Source organism: Sapajus apella, unplaced genomic scaffold, assembly GCF_009761245.1.
Source record: "Sapajus apella isolate SASKATOON/1434 unplaced genomic scaffold, GSC_monkey_1.0 scaffold69, whole genome shotgun sequence".
Lineage (NCBI taxonomy): Eukaryota > Metazoa > Chordata > Mammalia > Primates > Cebidae > Sapajus > Sapajus apella.
Window position 1 is genome coordinate 6,187,255 of NW_022437009.1, and position 15,766 is coordinate 6,203,020.

The 15,766-nt window shown below is 39.0% G+C and overlaps 1 protein-coding gene across 6 annotated transcripts in view; it reads right to left on the reverse strand.

Moving 5' to 3' along the window:
* The window catches only part of HIPK1 (homeodomain interacting protein kinase 1), a 57,913-nt gene that overhangs the window by 12,910 nt on the left and 29,237 nt on the right, over nucleotides 1-15,766 (reverse strand). For 4 of the 6 annotated variants that reach the window (XM_032249685.1, XM_032249684.1, XM_032249683.1 and 1 more), the window contains 5 exons: nucleotides 15,289-15,473; nucleotides 14,794-14,956; nucleotides 13,492-13,717; nucleotides 2,718-2,839; nucleotides 1,640-1,774 (listed from right to left, as the gene is read on the reverse strand). In XM_032249685.1, the coding sequence (XP_032105576.1) occupies nucleotides 1,640-1,774; nucleotides 2,718-2,839; nucleotides 13,492-13,717; nucleotides 14,794-14,956; nucleotides 15,289-15,473 (831 nt within the window). The remainder of the gene's footprint in view (nucleotides 1-1,639; nucleotides 1,775-2,717; nucleotides 2,840-13,491; nucleotides 13,718-14,793; nucleotides 14,957-15,288; nucleotides 15,474-15,766) is intronic. The other 2 variants (XM_032249686.1, XM_032249687.1) reach the window with 2 other exon arrangements.

Consider the following 15,766-nt stretch of genomic DNA (forward strand, 5'->3'; position numbering starts at 1 on the left):
TGCAAGTAACAGATCCACTTGTTACAAATACCGGTTCCAAACAAGAAGCCTTCAAAGCAGAGAAACTGCAAACACGTCTGCTACCATAAGCAAAATTTAAAACACAACACAACAAAACAAAACAAAACAAAAAATAAGAGAAGTATGTTAAGTCACACCATGCGTCTTTCCATAGCCAACACCTGCACAAGACAAAGCATGTAGTTTAATACAAAGCAAGAAATAACATTCCAATGTGAGGCAGAAATCTGGCGTTCCAAGCGACGAACTGTTTTGACAGAAGAAGAACAAAAATATGCAAAGCTTAGCAAATGGCTAGTGCAAACTTAAGAGAAGCAGCAAAGGAGAATTGTCAACTAACATTCCAACCTTGAAACTACAGATGAGTGAGTTAAAAACCAGTGGCTTGGATCAATCAAGTTGGAAATATATCTGACTCCCTCACACTCAGGTTTTATGCTTACAAGAAAATTAATCTGGAAGTGACAGACTTTTAAACTGAAAACCAAATTCCAACCAAAGTATGTTTCTGGAAGTGTTTTCACTCACATGAATACTTAAGAAATAACAAAAGAAATTTAAAGCTACTTTGAAAACTGAGAAATAATAGGATTCAACAGTGCCTTTCAGGTTTTTGGATGCTTACCTAATTTTAAATTTCAAATGATGAAATACTGGATATCCAGTCAACAACTCTTAAATCCCCCATATAACCAAAACACCTCCAAAAAATCACTCTTAAGGTTACAGATCCTGAAACACACCTCAAAGTTTTGTTTGTTTTTTCTATCTCTAAGCCCAATAGTACAATTGCAGCTATATTAAATAACTATTCCCCATGACTTTTAATAAGAAATATATTGTATTTGCATAGTTTGTTGGTCATATTTTCATCCTTTGTGTAAAGACCTATTTGTAAAATAATCCCTCCCAAAGCTCCTAAAAATGTGTTCACTTTTAATTTTAACCAACAGTATGACCTACAATATGATCTACATTCTAAAGGGAATATCTTTAAATATAAGATATAAGCTGCCAATGATCATGAGTGGCAAAAAGAGCTATCTTCATGTGTCTATAGAAGGATAGTTAACATCAACTGATAAAGCAATAAATTAAGAGTATCTTAAGCATTTCCACATGCAAAAAGTTTTAGAACCTTAAAACAGCAAAAAATGAGAAAGCTATCTTGCCAAGGAGTTCAATTTTGGCCATCCAGGTGCCTGTAGCTGAGCCAAATTAAAGGCCATTTCCTTTATTCTCAAGGATCACAGGGTAAAAGATAAGGCAAAAAACAAGTAACAGTGTTGAAGCTTTTCTGAGGCTACATTGAGAGCTTTTATCACACTAGCCTGGCAAAGAAGAATGAAGGGATCTGGCTCTTTACGGAGCCACACAACCATCAGAGTCAGACAGTGCTTCAGCAAATGTTGGGAAGGAAAACAATGAGACATTAAAAGATGTAGCAAAAACACAGCCACAAGATGGCACATGCTTCCATGCCCTCTGCAAAGACTAAGCTAAAAATTTTTTTTGAAAAATAAACCAGAAGAAAACAGAACAAAACAAACAGGAAAAAACAAAAAAGAAAGAAACCAAAGAAACTCCGTTAGTAACACAATCAAGTGAGGGGAATTACCAGTACAGCGGCAGTCTGTTCAACCAGCGCCGGCCGGCCGGCTGCGCAGCTCAGAGTAAAGGGCACCGCATACTGCGGTGTGATGGTGGCTACTTGAGGGTGGAGAGTTGCTACCATTAGTGGTGTACAGCTTCCCTGAAATGTAGATTAGGCAGGTGAGTGAAACAAACACGGAGGCAGGATATCTGGATTCAGAAGGGTTCTCATTCCCCCCAAAGTTAATACTGACAATAAACAATAATTTGATAGCACCTAAAATGGATATACCAAACACAAGTTTCTCCCTTCAACTTTGTACAGCATTGGCCCACAAAGTCAAATGCCAATGGCCTAAAGCAAAGAAGTATGGGAATCTTCCTTGGACTAGATTCAGGGCATCAGTTCTATGAAACAAAGACATTTATTAGGAATTCTTCCTCCTGTTCACAAAACAGTGTTTTTGGATTTGAGAATTTCCTATGTGTCATAGGACACAAACATTTACATATAAAATATAAAATGTACTGTGTGTTGCTATTTAAATACTTCATAATTTTCTCTATCATCTTAGTTGAACGTTCTGTAGCAAGTATAAAGGTTTAAAGCTTTCTACAGTCTGGTTAAACACAAGGAATGAAGGAATGCAATACGTGAAGAGGCATCCTGATGTGATCCAGCCTCTCAACTGTGATGAAATTCTAAGAGTGAGCAAAAGGGACACAAAAGGTGCAAAAGTAGAACCTTGTATTTTAGAATCAAAATGCTGCATACTTATCTTTATATGACCTCCAAGATTTAAAAAACAAACAAACAAAAAAAGAAACACTTCATCCCACAGAATTAGAGTAAACTTACTCAGAAGACCATTTCTCAAGAATGTCTGGATATTTATCCCTGTAAGTCTAAGGAAGACAATGGCAGAGTTGCAATAGTGTTAGGAATGAGTATATTGTTCCATAGAGATGTTTCATTTTAAGTCCACTGAATCATGACCAAGAAATATCTTAGAGTCAAAGGAAACACCATTTTCTAGGACAAAATACCTGAATCTCAACAGTGTTGCAGCAATATTGAGTATCCACATTGCTCTAGCTTTTACCTGTGTAAGAACTCCTGACTGAATCTGTAATGGCTGAGCAGCTGGTGCCTGGGGTACAATTGGTACAGCATTATCCATCCTCACAGGGAATCCAGAATGCTTGGTTGTTGCTTGTAGTCCAGCTGTTGAAAACAGTATCACAGTTAAATAGTTCTGCTAGGTCTGTGAGTACTGTTTGTTTTAGATTATTTTGTTTTTAGCTTTTCTGTTCAAATAATCCACTATTCAGGTTTCATCCCAGACACTTAAGACAAAGAAGTTGCATTCATAGAAGTCTTGGAAGTTAAGAAAAGGAAGATTGTTCCCTTCAGATTAGATTAATGGAAAGGTGTTTGATACAGTGAGGGTTGGCTTAAGAGAATTCTAAATTTTTTTTATGCTACAAAATTTAAAACACAATATCCATCCCATCCCCATTAACAGTACAGACAAAAACAAACAAAAAACCTTCACTTAGTAAATTACATTCAATTTTTTTTTTTTTTTTTTTTTTGAGACAGAGTCTCACCCTGTCACTCAGGCTGGAGTACAGTGGCACCATCTTGGCTTACTGCAACCTCCACCTCCTGGGTTCAAGCAATTCTTTAGCCTCAGCCTCCCAAGTAGCTAGAATTACAGGTGTGTACCACCCCGCCCAGCTAGTTTTTGTATTTTTAGTAGAGATGGGGTTGCATCATATTGGCCAGGGTGGTCTCAAACTCCGGACTTCGTGATCTACCAACCTCGGCCTCCCAAAGTGCTAGGATTACAAGCATGAGCCGCCACGCCCAGCAATATAATTCACTTTTTAATCCACTCGGGGGGAAAAAAAAATCTTGTTTTTAAAAATCTAATCTTTAAAAGCAAAGGCTTAAATATAACTTTTAGTGAATTAAGAAAGATTATGAAAAGCTCAATAATTTATAATCTAAGTTACCTTTTTATTTAGAGTGTTTTCCCCACACCTCAAAAAATACAACCTAGTTCACAAATCAGTCGTATATTTTATTCTTAACCATGCATGAACTGAAAAAATCATGCCTAGGATAAAAGTATTTTAAAAGCAGACATTTTGGTTTACAGAAACTTTCTCCTACTTATTTTAGAAATCAACTCTTGTCATTGACATCTAATTGGGCTCTTTAGTTAATGGACAGCTAGGAATATCAATAACTCTTCTTTATAACAGTGCCTTTATAGGAATGACCATGTCTTCTTTATCTTTTTATTCATTATGCTCATAGAACAAACATTGAATAAATCTTTCCTACAAACAGATCTCATTCTGGGGAAAAGTGCAACTAAATACAGTTCTTTTCGCCAAGACTTGAGAGCCTTCAGTTTCTTCTGTACCTACTCTATCAAAATTTGCAACATAAACAATTTAAGTTTCTAATATACTTCCAATTCACTAATGTCTGCAATTTTGTTAGGTGAGGATACAAAGATTTTAATTAGAAGACTTCTTCAGTGACATTTTCTCAACTATCACCAACTAATTTTTCTTAATATTACTATGAAGGTTTCAAAGGAGCATAACTCATAGACCACAATACTGCTGTTTTCAGCACGAATCATCATCAGTCTTCTAATTTTCCACTTCACTAACTTATGAGTAACTTAATTACAAATTGTCATGAAGAAAAATACAATCCAGCAATGTACAAAATAAGAGGGCATAGTAAAGTCAGAATTAAAACACTAACAATATCTTTTTTAAAGTTCTACTTATATAAAAATAAAAAGTAACAAATTCATATATCAAGATTACAAAGTTGCCAGCCATGCTTCCTTAGGCAATGTTATCTAATAAGAAAGCTAAGCCACACAAAATTCTTGCCTATAGTAGGACAAGGACACATGCCTAACTACAAGACATTGGTACTGTATAAAAATAGATTTTACAAATTGGTAAAATTTAGGAGGAAATGTTCATGACAGAAGCTCATCTATGGTTCCCAAGGCAATAAAGCAAAAGTTGACAAAGTTACAGAACAATAGTTACTACTGAGCAAAATGTGTATCTATTTTGGTCAACCAGGATAGTATGGAAAGTAGTATGTATAGTACCGGCCTACAAATGTGACTCTAATGTATTAGATTGCTACTGTATTTTAGCCCGAAAATGGAAACAGCATTAACAAAAGGCAACACTATTGGAAGGCTCTCCCTGGCTTCTGACCTAAAAAGGATTATACTTTCATTTTTTGTTGTTATTTTTGTTTTATTTAACATAGTTCTTTAAATAAAGAGCCATGGAAGTATGAAAAGAATAAATTGCCTAACTGATGAGGTTCTATCCTCCTCTAAGTGTAGGCATCCTGTAAAAGAACAGATGGTCCAAGGAAAGTGGGCAACCTGGAACAAACACTGTTGGGCAGAAATGAGCAACTAGCGGTGGCTGGCAACTAAGAGGCAGTAAGAAATAATACTTCAAAATACAGAAGCTGTTAATTCCACTGCCTGGGTTCAAATCATGGTTCTGCAATAATTAGTTATAAGACTTTGGGCATATGAAGGAATCATGCTCAAAATTCTCATCTATAAATTGGAGGAAATGGCATTACCTCCTAGAATTGTTAGTGAAGATGAATTAACATATGTAAAAGCACTTAGAACATTATCTGGCATATGGTAATACATATCAGGCACCCTCATCATCACCTTAATTTTAAAACTCCTTTTTCATTTGGAAAATTTTAAATATGCTCTACTAGCTCCTCAGGTTATTTAGACTTCCTAGATAGGAAAAAAAAAATTCCAAAGCTTATATTATTAAAAATGGTTATCCCACTTTTCCACTCTAACTTCCTTAGTTTATATTTTGTTTTGTTAAAGGAACTCAAAAGTTCCTCTGCTTCATCTCTTAAGTATCATCTGAGAAGAAGTAGAAAGCTTCAGGGTCCACATCTGAAAATTGTTCCAATGAAACTCTTTGGAAAAGGTGGTTGAAAGGAGTGGCTAATCTGCTAAGCTGAGTAGAAGAATCACTCAACATATGACAACCCGAAGTACAGAATTTACTATTATGCAGCATATGCAGAAAATAATTTGGTAAGTTAGGCTAAATATGCATTTACGGATTTCGAATCTGTTCCTCCATTCTCCCTGTGGTTTCTCCCTGGTTTACATCACTACCGTTCTCCTGTCCTCCTGGTAATCTGTCAGACTCCCCAAGCCCCTCTTTTCCTTCTGCTTGCTCCGACTCTGTCAGAAACCAAACAAACAAGACAGTCACAGTCAATAAGTAACTGATGTAAAAATGCTACCTGCTTCTATGTAAAGTGTTACATGAAACACCTGAATCCTGGTTTATTCTCACAGGGTACTGACACTCACCTTCTCTTGGGAAAGTCAAATGTGTCATCAGATTTTAGCCTTAAAGTAATATTTTTCTAAATGGCTTACCAAACGATTAAACACACATTTCCCATCTTTCAGAAAAAAGAAACTGGACAGACTAGATTACAGAACAACAATATGAAAATAAGAAGGATGGGAATGTGAAAACTAAAATCTTATCGGAACACAGGGACTCAGGCTCCTCCTTCAGCTATTCTGTTCCTCTGTTGACAGGAGTTTGCAGGAACTATATGATTCATAAGCTGAAGCAGATAATCTTAATGCCTTCCTCAGACAAGCACCTCAGCCTATAGAATTTTTTAGATCAATAATGATTTTTCTTAAGCAATTTAAGACGTTTCCACATTCTTAAACATGATTTTTTTTAATTTATTTTATTGCATTTTAGGTTTTGGGGGTACATGTGAAGGACATGCAAGATTGTTGCATAGGTGCACACGTGGCAGCGTGATTTGCTGCCTTCCTCCCCATCATCCATATTTGGCATTTCTCCCCATGCTATCTCTCCCCAACTCCCCACCCCCACTGTCCCTGCCCTATTTCCCCCCAACAGACCCCAGTGTGTAGTGCTCCCCTCCCTGTGTCCACGTGTTCTCATTGATCAACACCCGCCTATGAGTGAGAACATGCGGTGTTTGATCTTCTGCTCTTGTGTCAGTTTGCTGAGAATGATGGTATCCAGGTTCATCCATGTCCCTACCAAGGACACCAACTCATCGTTTTTGATGGCTGCATGATATTCCATGGTGTATATGTGCCACATTTTCCCTGTCCAGTCTATCATCAATGGACATTTGGGTTGGTTCCAGGTCTTTGCTATTGTAAACAGTGCTGCAATGAACATTTGTGTGCACGTGTCCTTATAGTAGAACGATTTATAATCCTTTGGATATATACCCAGTAATGGGATTGCTGGGTCAAATGGAATTTCTATTTCTAGGTCCTTGAGGAATCGCCACACTGTCTTCCACAATGGTTGAACTAATTTACACTCCCACCAACAGTGTAAAAGTGTTCCTATTTCTCCACATCCTCTCCACATCCTCTCCAGTCTCCAGATTTTTTAATGATTGCCATTCTAACTGGCATGAGATGGTATCTCAATGTAGTTTTGATTTGCATTTCTCTGATGACCAGTGATGATGAGCATTTTTTCATTTGTTTTTTGGCCTCATTATGTCTTCTTTTGTAAAGTATCTGTTCATATCCTTTGCCCACTTTTGAATGGGCTTATTTGTTTTTTTCTTGTAAATCTGTTTTAGTTCTTTGTAAATTCTGGATATCAGCCCTTTGTCAGATGGGTAAACCGCAAAAGTTTTTTCCCATTCTTTTGGTTGCCGATTCACTCTTAATGACTGTTTCTTTTGCCGTGCAGAAGCTGTGGAGTTTGATTAGGTCCCATGTATCTATTTTGGCTTTTGTTGCCAATGCTTTTGCTGTTTTGGTCATGAAGTCCTTGCCTACGCCTAAGTCCTGAATGGTTTTGCCTAGATTTTCTTCTAGGGTTTTTATGGTGTTAGGTCTTATGTTTAAGTCTTTAATCCATCTGGAGTTAATTTTAGTGTAAGGTGTCAGGAAGGGGTCCAGTTTCTGCTTTCTGCACATGGCTAGCCAGTTTTCCCAACACCATTTATTAAACAGTGAATCCTTTCCCCATTGCTTGTTTTTGTCAGGTCTGTCAAAGATCAGATGGTTGTAGATATGTTGTGTTGCCTCCAAGGCCTCTGTTCTGTTCCATTGGTCTATATCTCTGTTTTGGTACCAGTACCATGCTGTTTTGATTACTGTAGCCTTATAGTATAGTTTGAAGTCCGGTAGTGTGATGCCTCCCACTTTGTTCTTTTTGCTTAGAATTGACTTGGCTATCTGGGCTTTCTTTTGGTTCCATATGAAGTTTAAGGTGTTTTTTTCCAGTTCTGTGGAGAAGGTCATTGGTAGCTTGATGGGGATAGCATTGAATCTGTAGATTACTTTGGGCAGTATGGCCATTTTCACAATACTGATTCTTCCTAACCATGAACATGGAATGTTTCTCCATCTGTTTGTGTCCTCTCTTATTTCGTTGAGCAGTGGCTTGTAGTTCTCCTTGAAGAGGTCCTTTGTGTTCCTTGTTAGTTGTATTCCTAGGTATTTTATTCTCTTTGTGGCAATTGTGAATGGCAGTTCGTTCTTGATTTGGCTCTCTTTAAGTCTGTTATTGGTGTATAGGAATGCATGTGATTTTTGCACATTGATTTTGTATCCTGAGACTTTGCTGAAGTTGCTTATCAGTTTCAAGAGATTTTGGACTGAGACGATGGGGTCTTCTAGATATACAATCATGTTGTATGCAAATAGAAACAATTTGACTTCCTCCTTTCCTATTTGAATACCCTTTATTTCTTTTTCTTGCCTGATTGCTCTGGCTAGAACTTCCAGTACCATACTAAATAGGAGTGGTGAGAGAGGGCATCCTTGTCTAGTGCCAGATTTCAGAGGGAATGCTTCCAGTTTTTGCCCATTCAGTATGATACTGGCTGTTGGTTTGTCATAAATAGCTTTCATTATTTTGAGATACGTTCCGTCAATACCTAGTTCATTGAGGGTTTTTAGCATAAAGGGCTGTTGAATTTTGTCAAAGGCCTTCTCTGCATCAATTAAGATAATCATGTGGTTTTTGTCTTTGGTTCTGTTTATGCGGTGAATTACATTTATAGACTTGTGTATGTTGAACCAGCCTAGCATCCCTGGAATGAAGCCTACTAGATCATGGTGGATAAGCTTTTTGATGTGCTGTTGCAATCAGCTTGCCAGTATTTTATTGAAGATTTTTGTATCTATGCTCATCATGGATATTGGCCTGAAGTTTCTTTTCTTGTTGAGTCTCTGCCGGGTTTTGGTATCAGGATGATGTTGGTCTCATAAAATGATTTGGGAAGGATTCCCTCTTTTTGGATTATTTGGAATAGTTGCAGAAGGAATGGTACCAGCTCCTCTTTGTATGTCTGGTAGAATTCGGCTGTGGACCCATCTGGACCTGGGCTTTTTTTTGGTGATAGGCTCTTAATTGCCGCCTCAACTTCAGACCTTGTTATGGGTCCGTTCAGGGTTTCGGCTTCTTCCTGGTTTAGGCTTGGGAGGAGGCAAGTGTCCAGGAATTTATCCATTTCTTCCAGGTTTACTAGTTTATGTGCATAGAGTTGTTTGTAATAATCTCTGATGATGGTTTGAATTTCTGTGGGATCTGTGGTGATATCTCCTTTATCATTTTTTATTGCATCAATTTGGTTATTCTCTCTTTTCTTTTTTATTAATCTGGCTAGTGGTCTATTTTGTTGATCTTTTCAAAAAACCAGCTCCTGGATTCACTGATTTTTTGAAGGGTTTTTTCTAACTCTATCTCCTCCAGTTCTGCTCTGATCTTAGCTATTTCTTGTCTTCTGCTAGGTTTTGAGTTTTTTTGATCTTGCTCCTCTAGCTCTTTCAATTTTGACGATAGGGTGTCAATTTTAGATCTCTCCTTTCTTCTCATGTGGGCACTTATTGCTATATATTTTCCTCCAGAGGCTGCTTTAAATGTGTCCCAGAGACTCTGGTATGTTGTGTCTTCATTCTCGTTGGTTTCAAAGAACATCTTTATTTCTGCCTTCATTTCATTGTTTATCCAGTCAACATTCAAGAGCAAGTTGTTCAGTTTCCATGAAGCTGTGTGGTTCTGAGTTAGTTTCTGAATTCTGAGTTCTAACTCGATTGCACTGTGGTCTGAGAGACTGTTATGATTTCCGTTCTTTTGCATTTGCTGAGGAGTGATTTACTTCCAATTATGTGGTCGATTTTAGTGTAGGTGTGATGTGGTGCTGAGAAGAATGTATATTCTGTGGATTTGGGGTGGAGAGTTCTGTAAATGTCTATTAGGTTTGCTTGGTCCAGGTCTGAGTTCAAGTCCTGGATAACCTTGTTAATTTTCTGTCTGGTTGATCTGTCTAATATTGACAATGGGGTGTTAAAGTCTCCCACTATAATTGTGTGGGAGTCTAAGTTTCTTTGTAAGTCTTTAAGAACTTGCCTTATGTATCTTGGTGCTCCTGTATTGGGTGTGTATATATTTAGGACTGTTAGCTCTTCTTGTTGCATTGATCCTTTTACCATTATGTAATGTCCTTCTTTGTCTCTTTTGATCTTTGTTGCTTTAAAGTCTATTTTATCAGAGATGAGAATTGCAACTCCTGTTTTTTTTTTGCTCTCCATTTGCTTGGTAAATCTTCCTCCATCCCTTTATTTTGAGCCTTTGTTTATCCTTGCATGTGAGATGGGTTTCCTGTATACAGCACACCGATGGGTTTTGGCTTTTTATCCAATTTGCCAGTCTGTATCTTTTGAATGGGGCATTTAGTCCATTTACATTTAGGGTTAATATTGTTATGTGTGAATTTGATACTGCCATTTTGGTGCTAGCTGGCTGTTTTGCCCATTAGTTGATGCAGTTTCATTGTGTTGATGCTCTTTACCATTTGGCATGTTTTTGGAGTGGCTGGTACTGGTTGTTCCTTTCTACGTGTAGAGCCTCTTTCAGGTGCTCTTGTAAAGCAGGCCTGGTGGTGACAAAATCTCTGAGTACTTGCTTGTTTGCAAAGGATTTTATTTTTCCTTCACTTATGAACCTTAGTTTGGCTGGATATGAGATTCTGGGTTGAAAGTTCTTTTCTTTAAGGATGTTGAATATTGGCCCCCACTCTCTTCTGGCTTGTAGGGTTTCTGCTGAGACATCTGCTGTGAGTCTGATGGGCTTCCCTTTGTGAGTAACCCGAACTTTCTCTCTGGCTGCCCTTAGTATTTTCTCCTTCATTTCAACCCTGGTGAATCTGATGATTATGTGCCTTGGGGTTGCTCTTCGTGAGGAATATCTTTGTGGTGTTCTCTGTATTTCCTGGACTTGAATATTGGCCTGCCATGCCAGGTTGGGGAAGTTTTCCTGGATAATATCCTGAAGAGTATTTTTCAGCTTGGATTAATTTTCTTCGTCATATTCAGGTACACCTATCAAACATAGATTAGGTCTTTTCACATAGTCCCACATTTCTTGGAGACTGTTCATTCCTTTTTCCCCTTTTTTCTCTAATCTTGCCTTCACATTTTATTTCATTGAGTTGATCTTCGACCTCTGATATCCTTTCTTCTGCTTGGTCAATTCGGCTGTTGAAACTTGTGCATGCTTCGCGAAGTTCTCGTATTGTGTTTTTCAGCTCCATCAATTCACTTATATTCCTTTCTAATTTGTCCATTCTCGTTAGCATTTCATCAAATCTTTTTTCAAGGTTCTTAGTTTCTTTGCATTGGGTTAGAACATGTTCTTTTAGTTCACAAGTTTCTTATTACCCACCTTCTGAAGTCTGATTCTGTCATTTTATCACACTCGTTCTCCATCCAACCTTGTTCCCTTGCTGGTGAGGAGTTGTGCTCCCTTGTAGGAGGAGAGGTGTTCTGGTTTCGGGTGTTTTCATCCTTTTTGCGCTGGTTTCTTCCCATCTTTATGGATTTATGTACCTATTGTCTTTGTAGTTGCTGACTTTCAGATTGGGTCTCTGAGTGGACGTTCTGTTTGTTGATGATGAAGTTATTTCTGTTTCTTAGTTTTCCTTCTAACAGTCTGGCCCCTCTGCCGTAGGACTGCTGAGGTCCACTCTAGGCCCTGCTTGCCTGGGGATCGCCTGCAGCAGCTGTAGAACAGTAAGGGTTGCTACCGGTTTCTTCTTCTGCTATCTTTGTCCCAGAAGGATATCCGCCAAATGTCAGTCTGATCTCTCCTTCATGAGGTGACTCTTTGGATACACAGGGGTCAGGGAGCTGCTTGAGGAGACAGTCTGTCCTTAATAGGCGCTCAAGTGCTGAGCTGTGAGCTCCGTTGTTCATTCAGAGCTGCTGGGCAGGTATGTTTAGGTCTGCTGCAGCAGAACCCATAAACCGCTTTTTGTTCCCAGGTGCTCTGTCCCAGGGAGTTAGGGCTTTACTTATGAGTTTCCGTCGGGCTGCTGCCTTTTTTTTCTTCAGGGCTGCCCTGCCCAGGAAGGAGGCAGCCTGTTCACTGTCTGCCTGCAGAGGCTTTGCTGAGCTGCTGTGGGCTCCGCCCAGCTGCCGTGTGAACTTCTCAGCAGTCTTGTTTCTATGGGTGTAGTTAGAACTGCCTCGGCAATGGTGGCCCACCTCTGTATTGGCAGACTCTCTCTGTAATGGCAGGTTGCCTTGGCAACGGCGGGTTGCCTTGGCAATGGGAGGTAGCCTCAGCAATGGCGGGTTGCCTTGGCAACGGCAGGCTGCCTCAGCATTGGCTGACTACCTCCGTAGTGTTGGAGTGCCTCAGTAATGGCGGACACCCCTACCCCACAGAGCTGGACCGTCCCGGGTTCAGCTGCGCTTGCTGTGAAACTCTCAATCCAGACAGTTTCTGATTGCTGTTCTTTTGTGGGGGTGGGACCAAGCCTGATCACCTGGCTCCCTGCCTCAGAGCCTTTTTTTTCTTTTTTAGTTGAAGAGTCAACTCTATCCCAGTCCCCTGTTGAAAGGGCACCCCGGGATCTGTGTGATTTCCCGTGCGGCAACTCACTGCGCTGGCTTAAACAGCAGCGCTGAGATTCGTGGCACTTTTTTTGCCCAGGAATCTCCTGGCCTGGCTCCCTGTTCAGTCCCCTATTTAATCAGATGAATGGGCGACTGATTTTCCTGGGTCTCCGATCGCCAGCCAAAGGAGCACCCAGACCAGTGTATTTTGTACGGAGAACCGCCAGCCGGGGCGCCAACCAAGCAGCTGCGTGGGGCAAAGCAGCCGCGCCGACCAAAAGAACCATGCAGGCCGCAACAGCCATGCTGGCGACCCGTGGGGCTCCTCCACCTGGGAATCTTCTGGTCCGTGGGCAATAAAAATGTGGGGTCCACTCACCCTCTGTGCTTTCACTGGGAGCTGCAACTCCAAGCTGTTCCTAAATAGCCATCTTGGATCTTCTTAAACGTGATTTTTACATTTTAGAATAAAATCATTTTTTATTGGGAACATAATTTAATTTTAATAGAATGTTATGGGACATAAGCTCCAATATTTAGCAATTCTGCTTACGACAAATTTTTTCAAGTTGTATAGATTCTGTATATTGACAGATACATGCTTATATAAGATATATGACATTGACACAAGGTCTCAATGGGCAAGAAAACTGGTATCAGGCAATTCAATTAAGGAAACATAAAGTGAGCTCTTATAATGCATCAGACAGCATTATAATTAGATAAATACCCAATGTAAAAAGGGAAAATCCACTTTGTGATATCACCCAATTTTAGTTACCTTCAGCATCAGAGACAAGACTTTAAACTTGTCAAAGATCAGAACTAAACAACTAGAGCTGCCTAAAGCAGGTAGGTCTGATACAATACCATATGATACAGGCATTTCCCCACTTACTTTGAAACGCAGGTGGGCATACTATAAATGTCTGTTGGAATGGATCTGTCTGAGTACAAATCTGGGTGGTTCCAGGCTGCAAGGAAACACCCTGCTGGGCAACTCCAGGAACTGGTGCAGCAGATGATGGGTACAAAGCTGACTGGTAGTTTAGCAGTGACACATCTGAATTAGCCAGAGAAAGAGTAGCAGCAGCTGCAGTAGAACTGGAAGCTAGAACACTGGCCTAAAAACAAAAGGATTATATTTGTACACTAGTATTAAGTAGAGACACACAATAATTTTACATATACAGAATTTATCTAGAAAAACACAGAATAATATTTTAAAAAGTAATGTTAACTGCCTTTGAAATAACTCTATGCTTAAGAAACTTTCCCAGTCCCTAAAACGAAGGCATATTATAAGGTTAAATAAGCAAATAAAGAATAACGAATGGTCCTAAGCTGGCTGTGGCTATATAAACCCCAACTACTTCTGCACAAAAAACTGCTGGATGGAAGATCCCACCAAATCTCATCCGCTCTTCTATTTAAAAAGTAGACCTAGCTAAGAAATTGGGAAGTTTACAACTTCAGAAACAAACCTAAATGCAAATATCACTGGCTAGCAAACAAATGCAAAACTACCCTTAAAGTTAATGATTGGAAAACTTTCAATATAGTAACAAGAGATATAAAATCCTTCTAACAGGGAGAAAGTCATTTGGCTAAAGTTAGTACAACTAACAGCACTAAGTAGTACAACAGTCAGACCCCATTTATTTGACAATGCTGAATATATAAGGGCATGGATTAGGCCTTTATATTTAACTTTTTTAGCCTGTGTCTGGTAGGTATTATCAGTCTAACCTGTTTTCGACCAACTTTTGCCAACTAAAAAATTTTTAAGAAGCAACAAGACCACCAAAACAAAAATTGGTTCTTGCCGGGCGCGGTGGCTCACGCCTATAATCCCAGCACTTTGGGAGGCCAAGGCGGGTGGATCATGAGGTCAAGAGATCGAGGCCGTCCTGGTCAACATGGTGAAACCCCGTCTCTACCAAAAATACAAAAATTAGCTGGGCATGGTGGTGCATGCCTGTAGTTCCAGCTACTCGGGAGGCTGAGGCAGGAGAATTGCTTGAACCCAGGAGGCAGAGGTTGCGGTGAGCCGAGATCGTGCCATTGCACTCCAGCCTGGGTAACAAGAGCGAAACTCCATCTCAAAAAAGAAAAAAAAATTGGTTCTTTACCTTATCCTGTATTCTTACTAGGTCCTATCCCACTTAAGCTTGAGTTTCCAAAATTATTTACTCAATACCTGATTGTGCACTGTATTGAGCTGATTGCTGAAGCTCATGGTTAGATTTGTGCTTGTATTTGGAGCAACATGTGTAGTGAATGGACTCTTGATCTGACTCACTGTATCATACATGTGAACCCTCCGCTTGCAGATCTCCATGTTCTGAAAACAAGACTTAACACTGAAAAAGAGATTAAAGATTCACTAAATTAATGCTGAGATTTAAACAGACAGCAAATTACTCAAGATGAACACAGATCAAAGTTTTTTTTCCCAGTCACTTTCAGATAAAATAAATCAAGAATTTTTACAATCATAAGTATGAAGAAAATCACAAAAATGAAGAAAAATACACATCTAATTTCTATCTTATGATGTTTCAATGAGAAAGAAAAGCACTGCTGAGCCAGATTTATAAGCACTGAAGTGGCTGGCTCACTTGACAGTGTCATTGATAAGGCAGTAACTCAACAAAAAACCACATGGCAAAGCCTCAGAATATTCCATACTCACTGATTGCTATGTGGAAAATCCAAAAGGTGAGTCATTGTCACAAACTGGTGGTTAAGAGTTTTTAGAGGGGTAATTCTCTTATCGGCATCAATTGTGAGCATTTTTTTTAACAGATCAATGTATTCTCTTCGGTCTGCCTTCTCTGCCAACATATCTGTTCCCTCTAAGTCTGTAGACATATTCACCTTCCAAAGAAAATTTAGAAATATTATACTTCTTCACTTAACCTTTAGTACTGACATTACATAGCTGCCTTCTCTCCAAACTACACACACACACACACACACACATACACACACACACACACACACACACACGCTTTCTCTCCAAACTATATATATATGCTTTCTCTCCCAAACTATGTATTATTACATTTATATATATCATTACATTATATATGTAATGATCATATATGATATATATATTACATAATGATCCTATATATATATATATATATATAACATAATGATATATATAT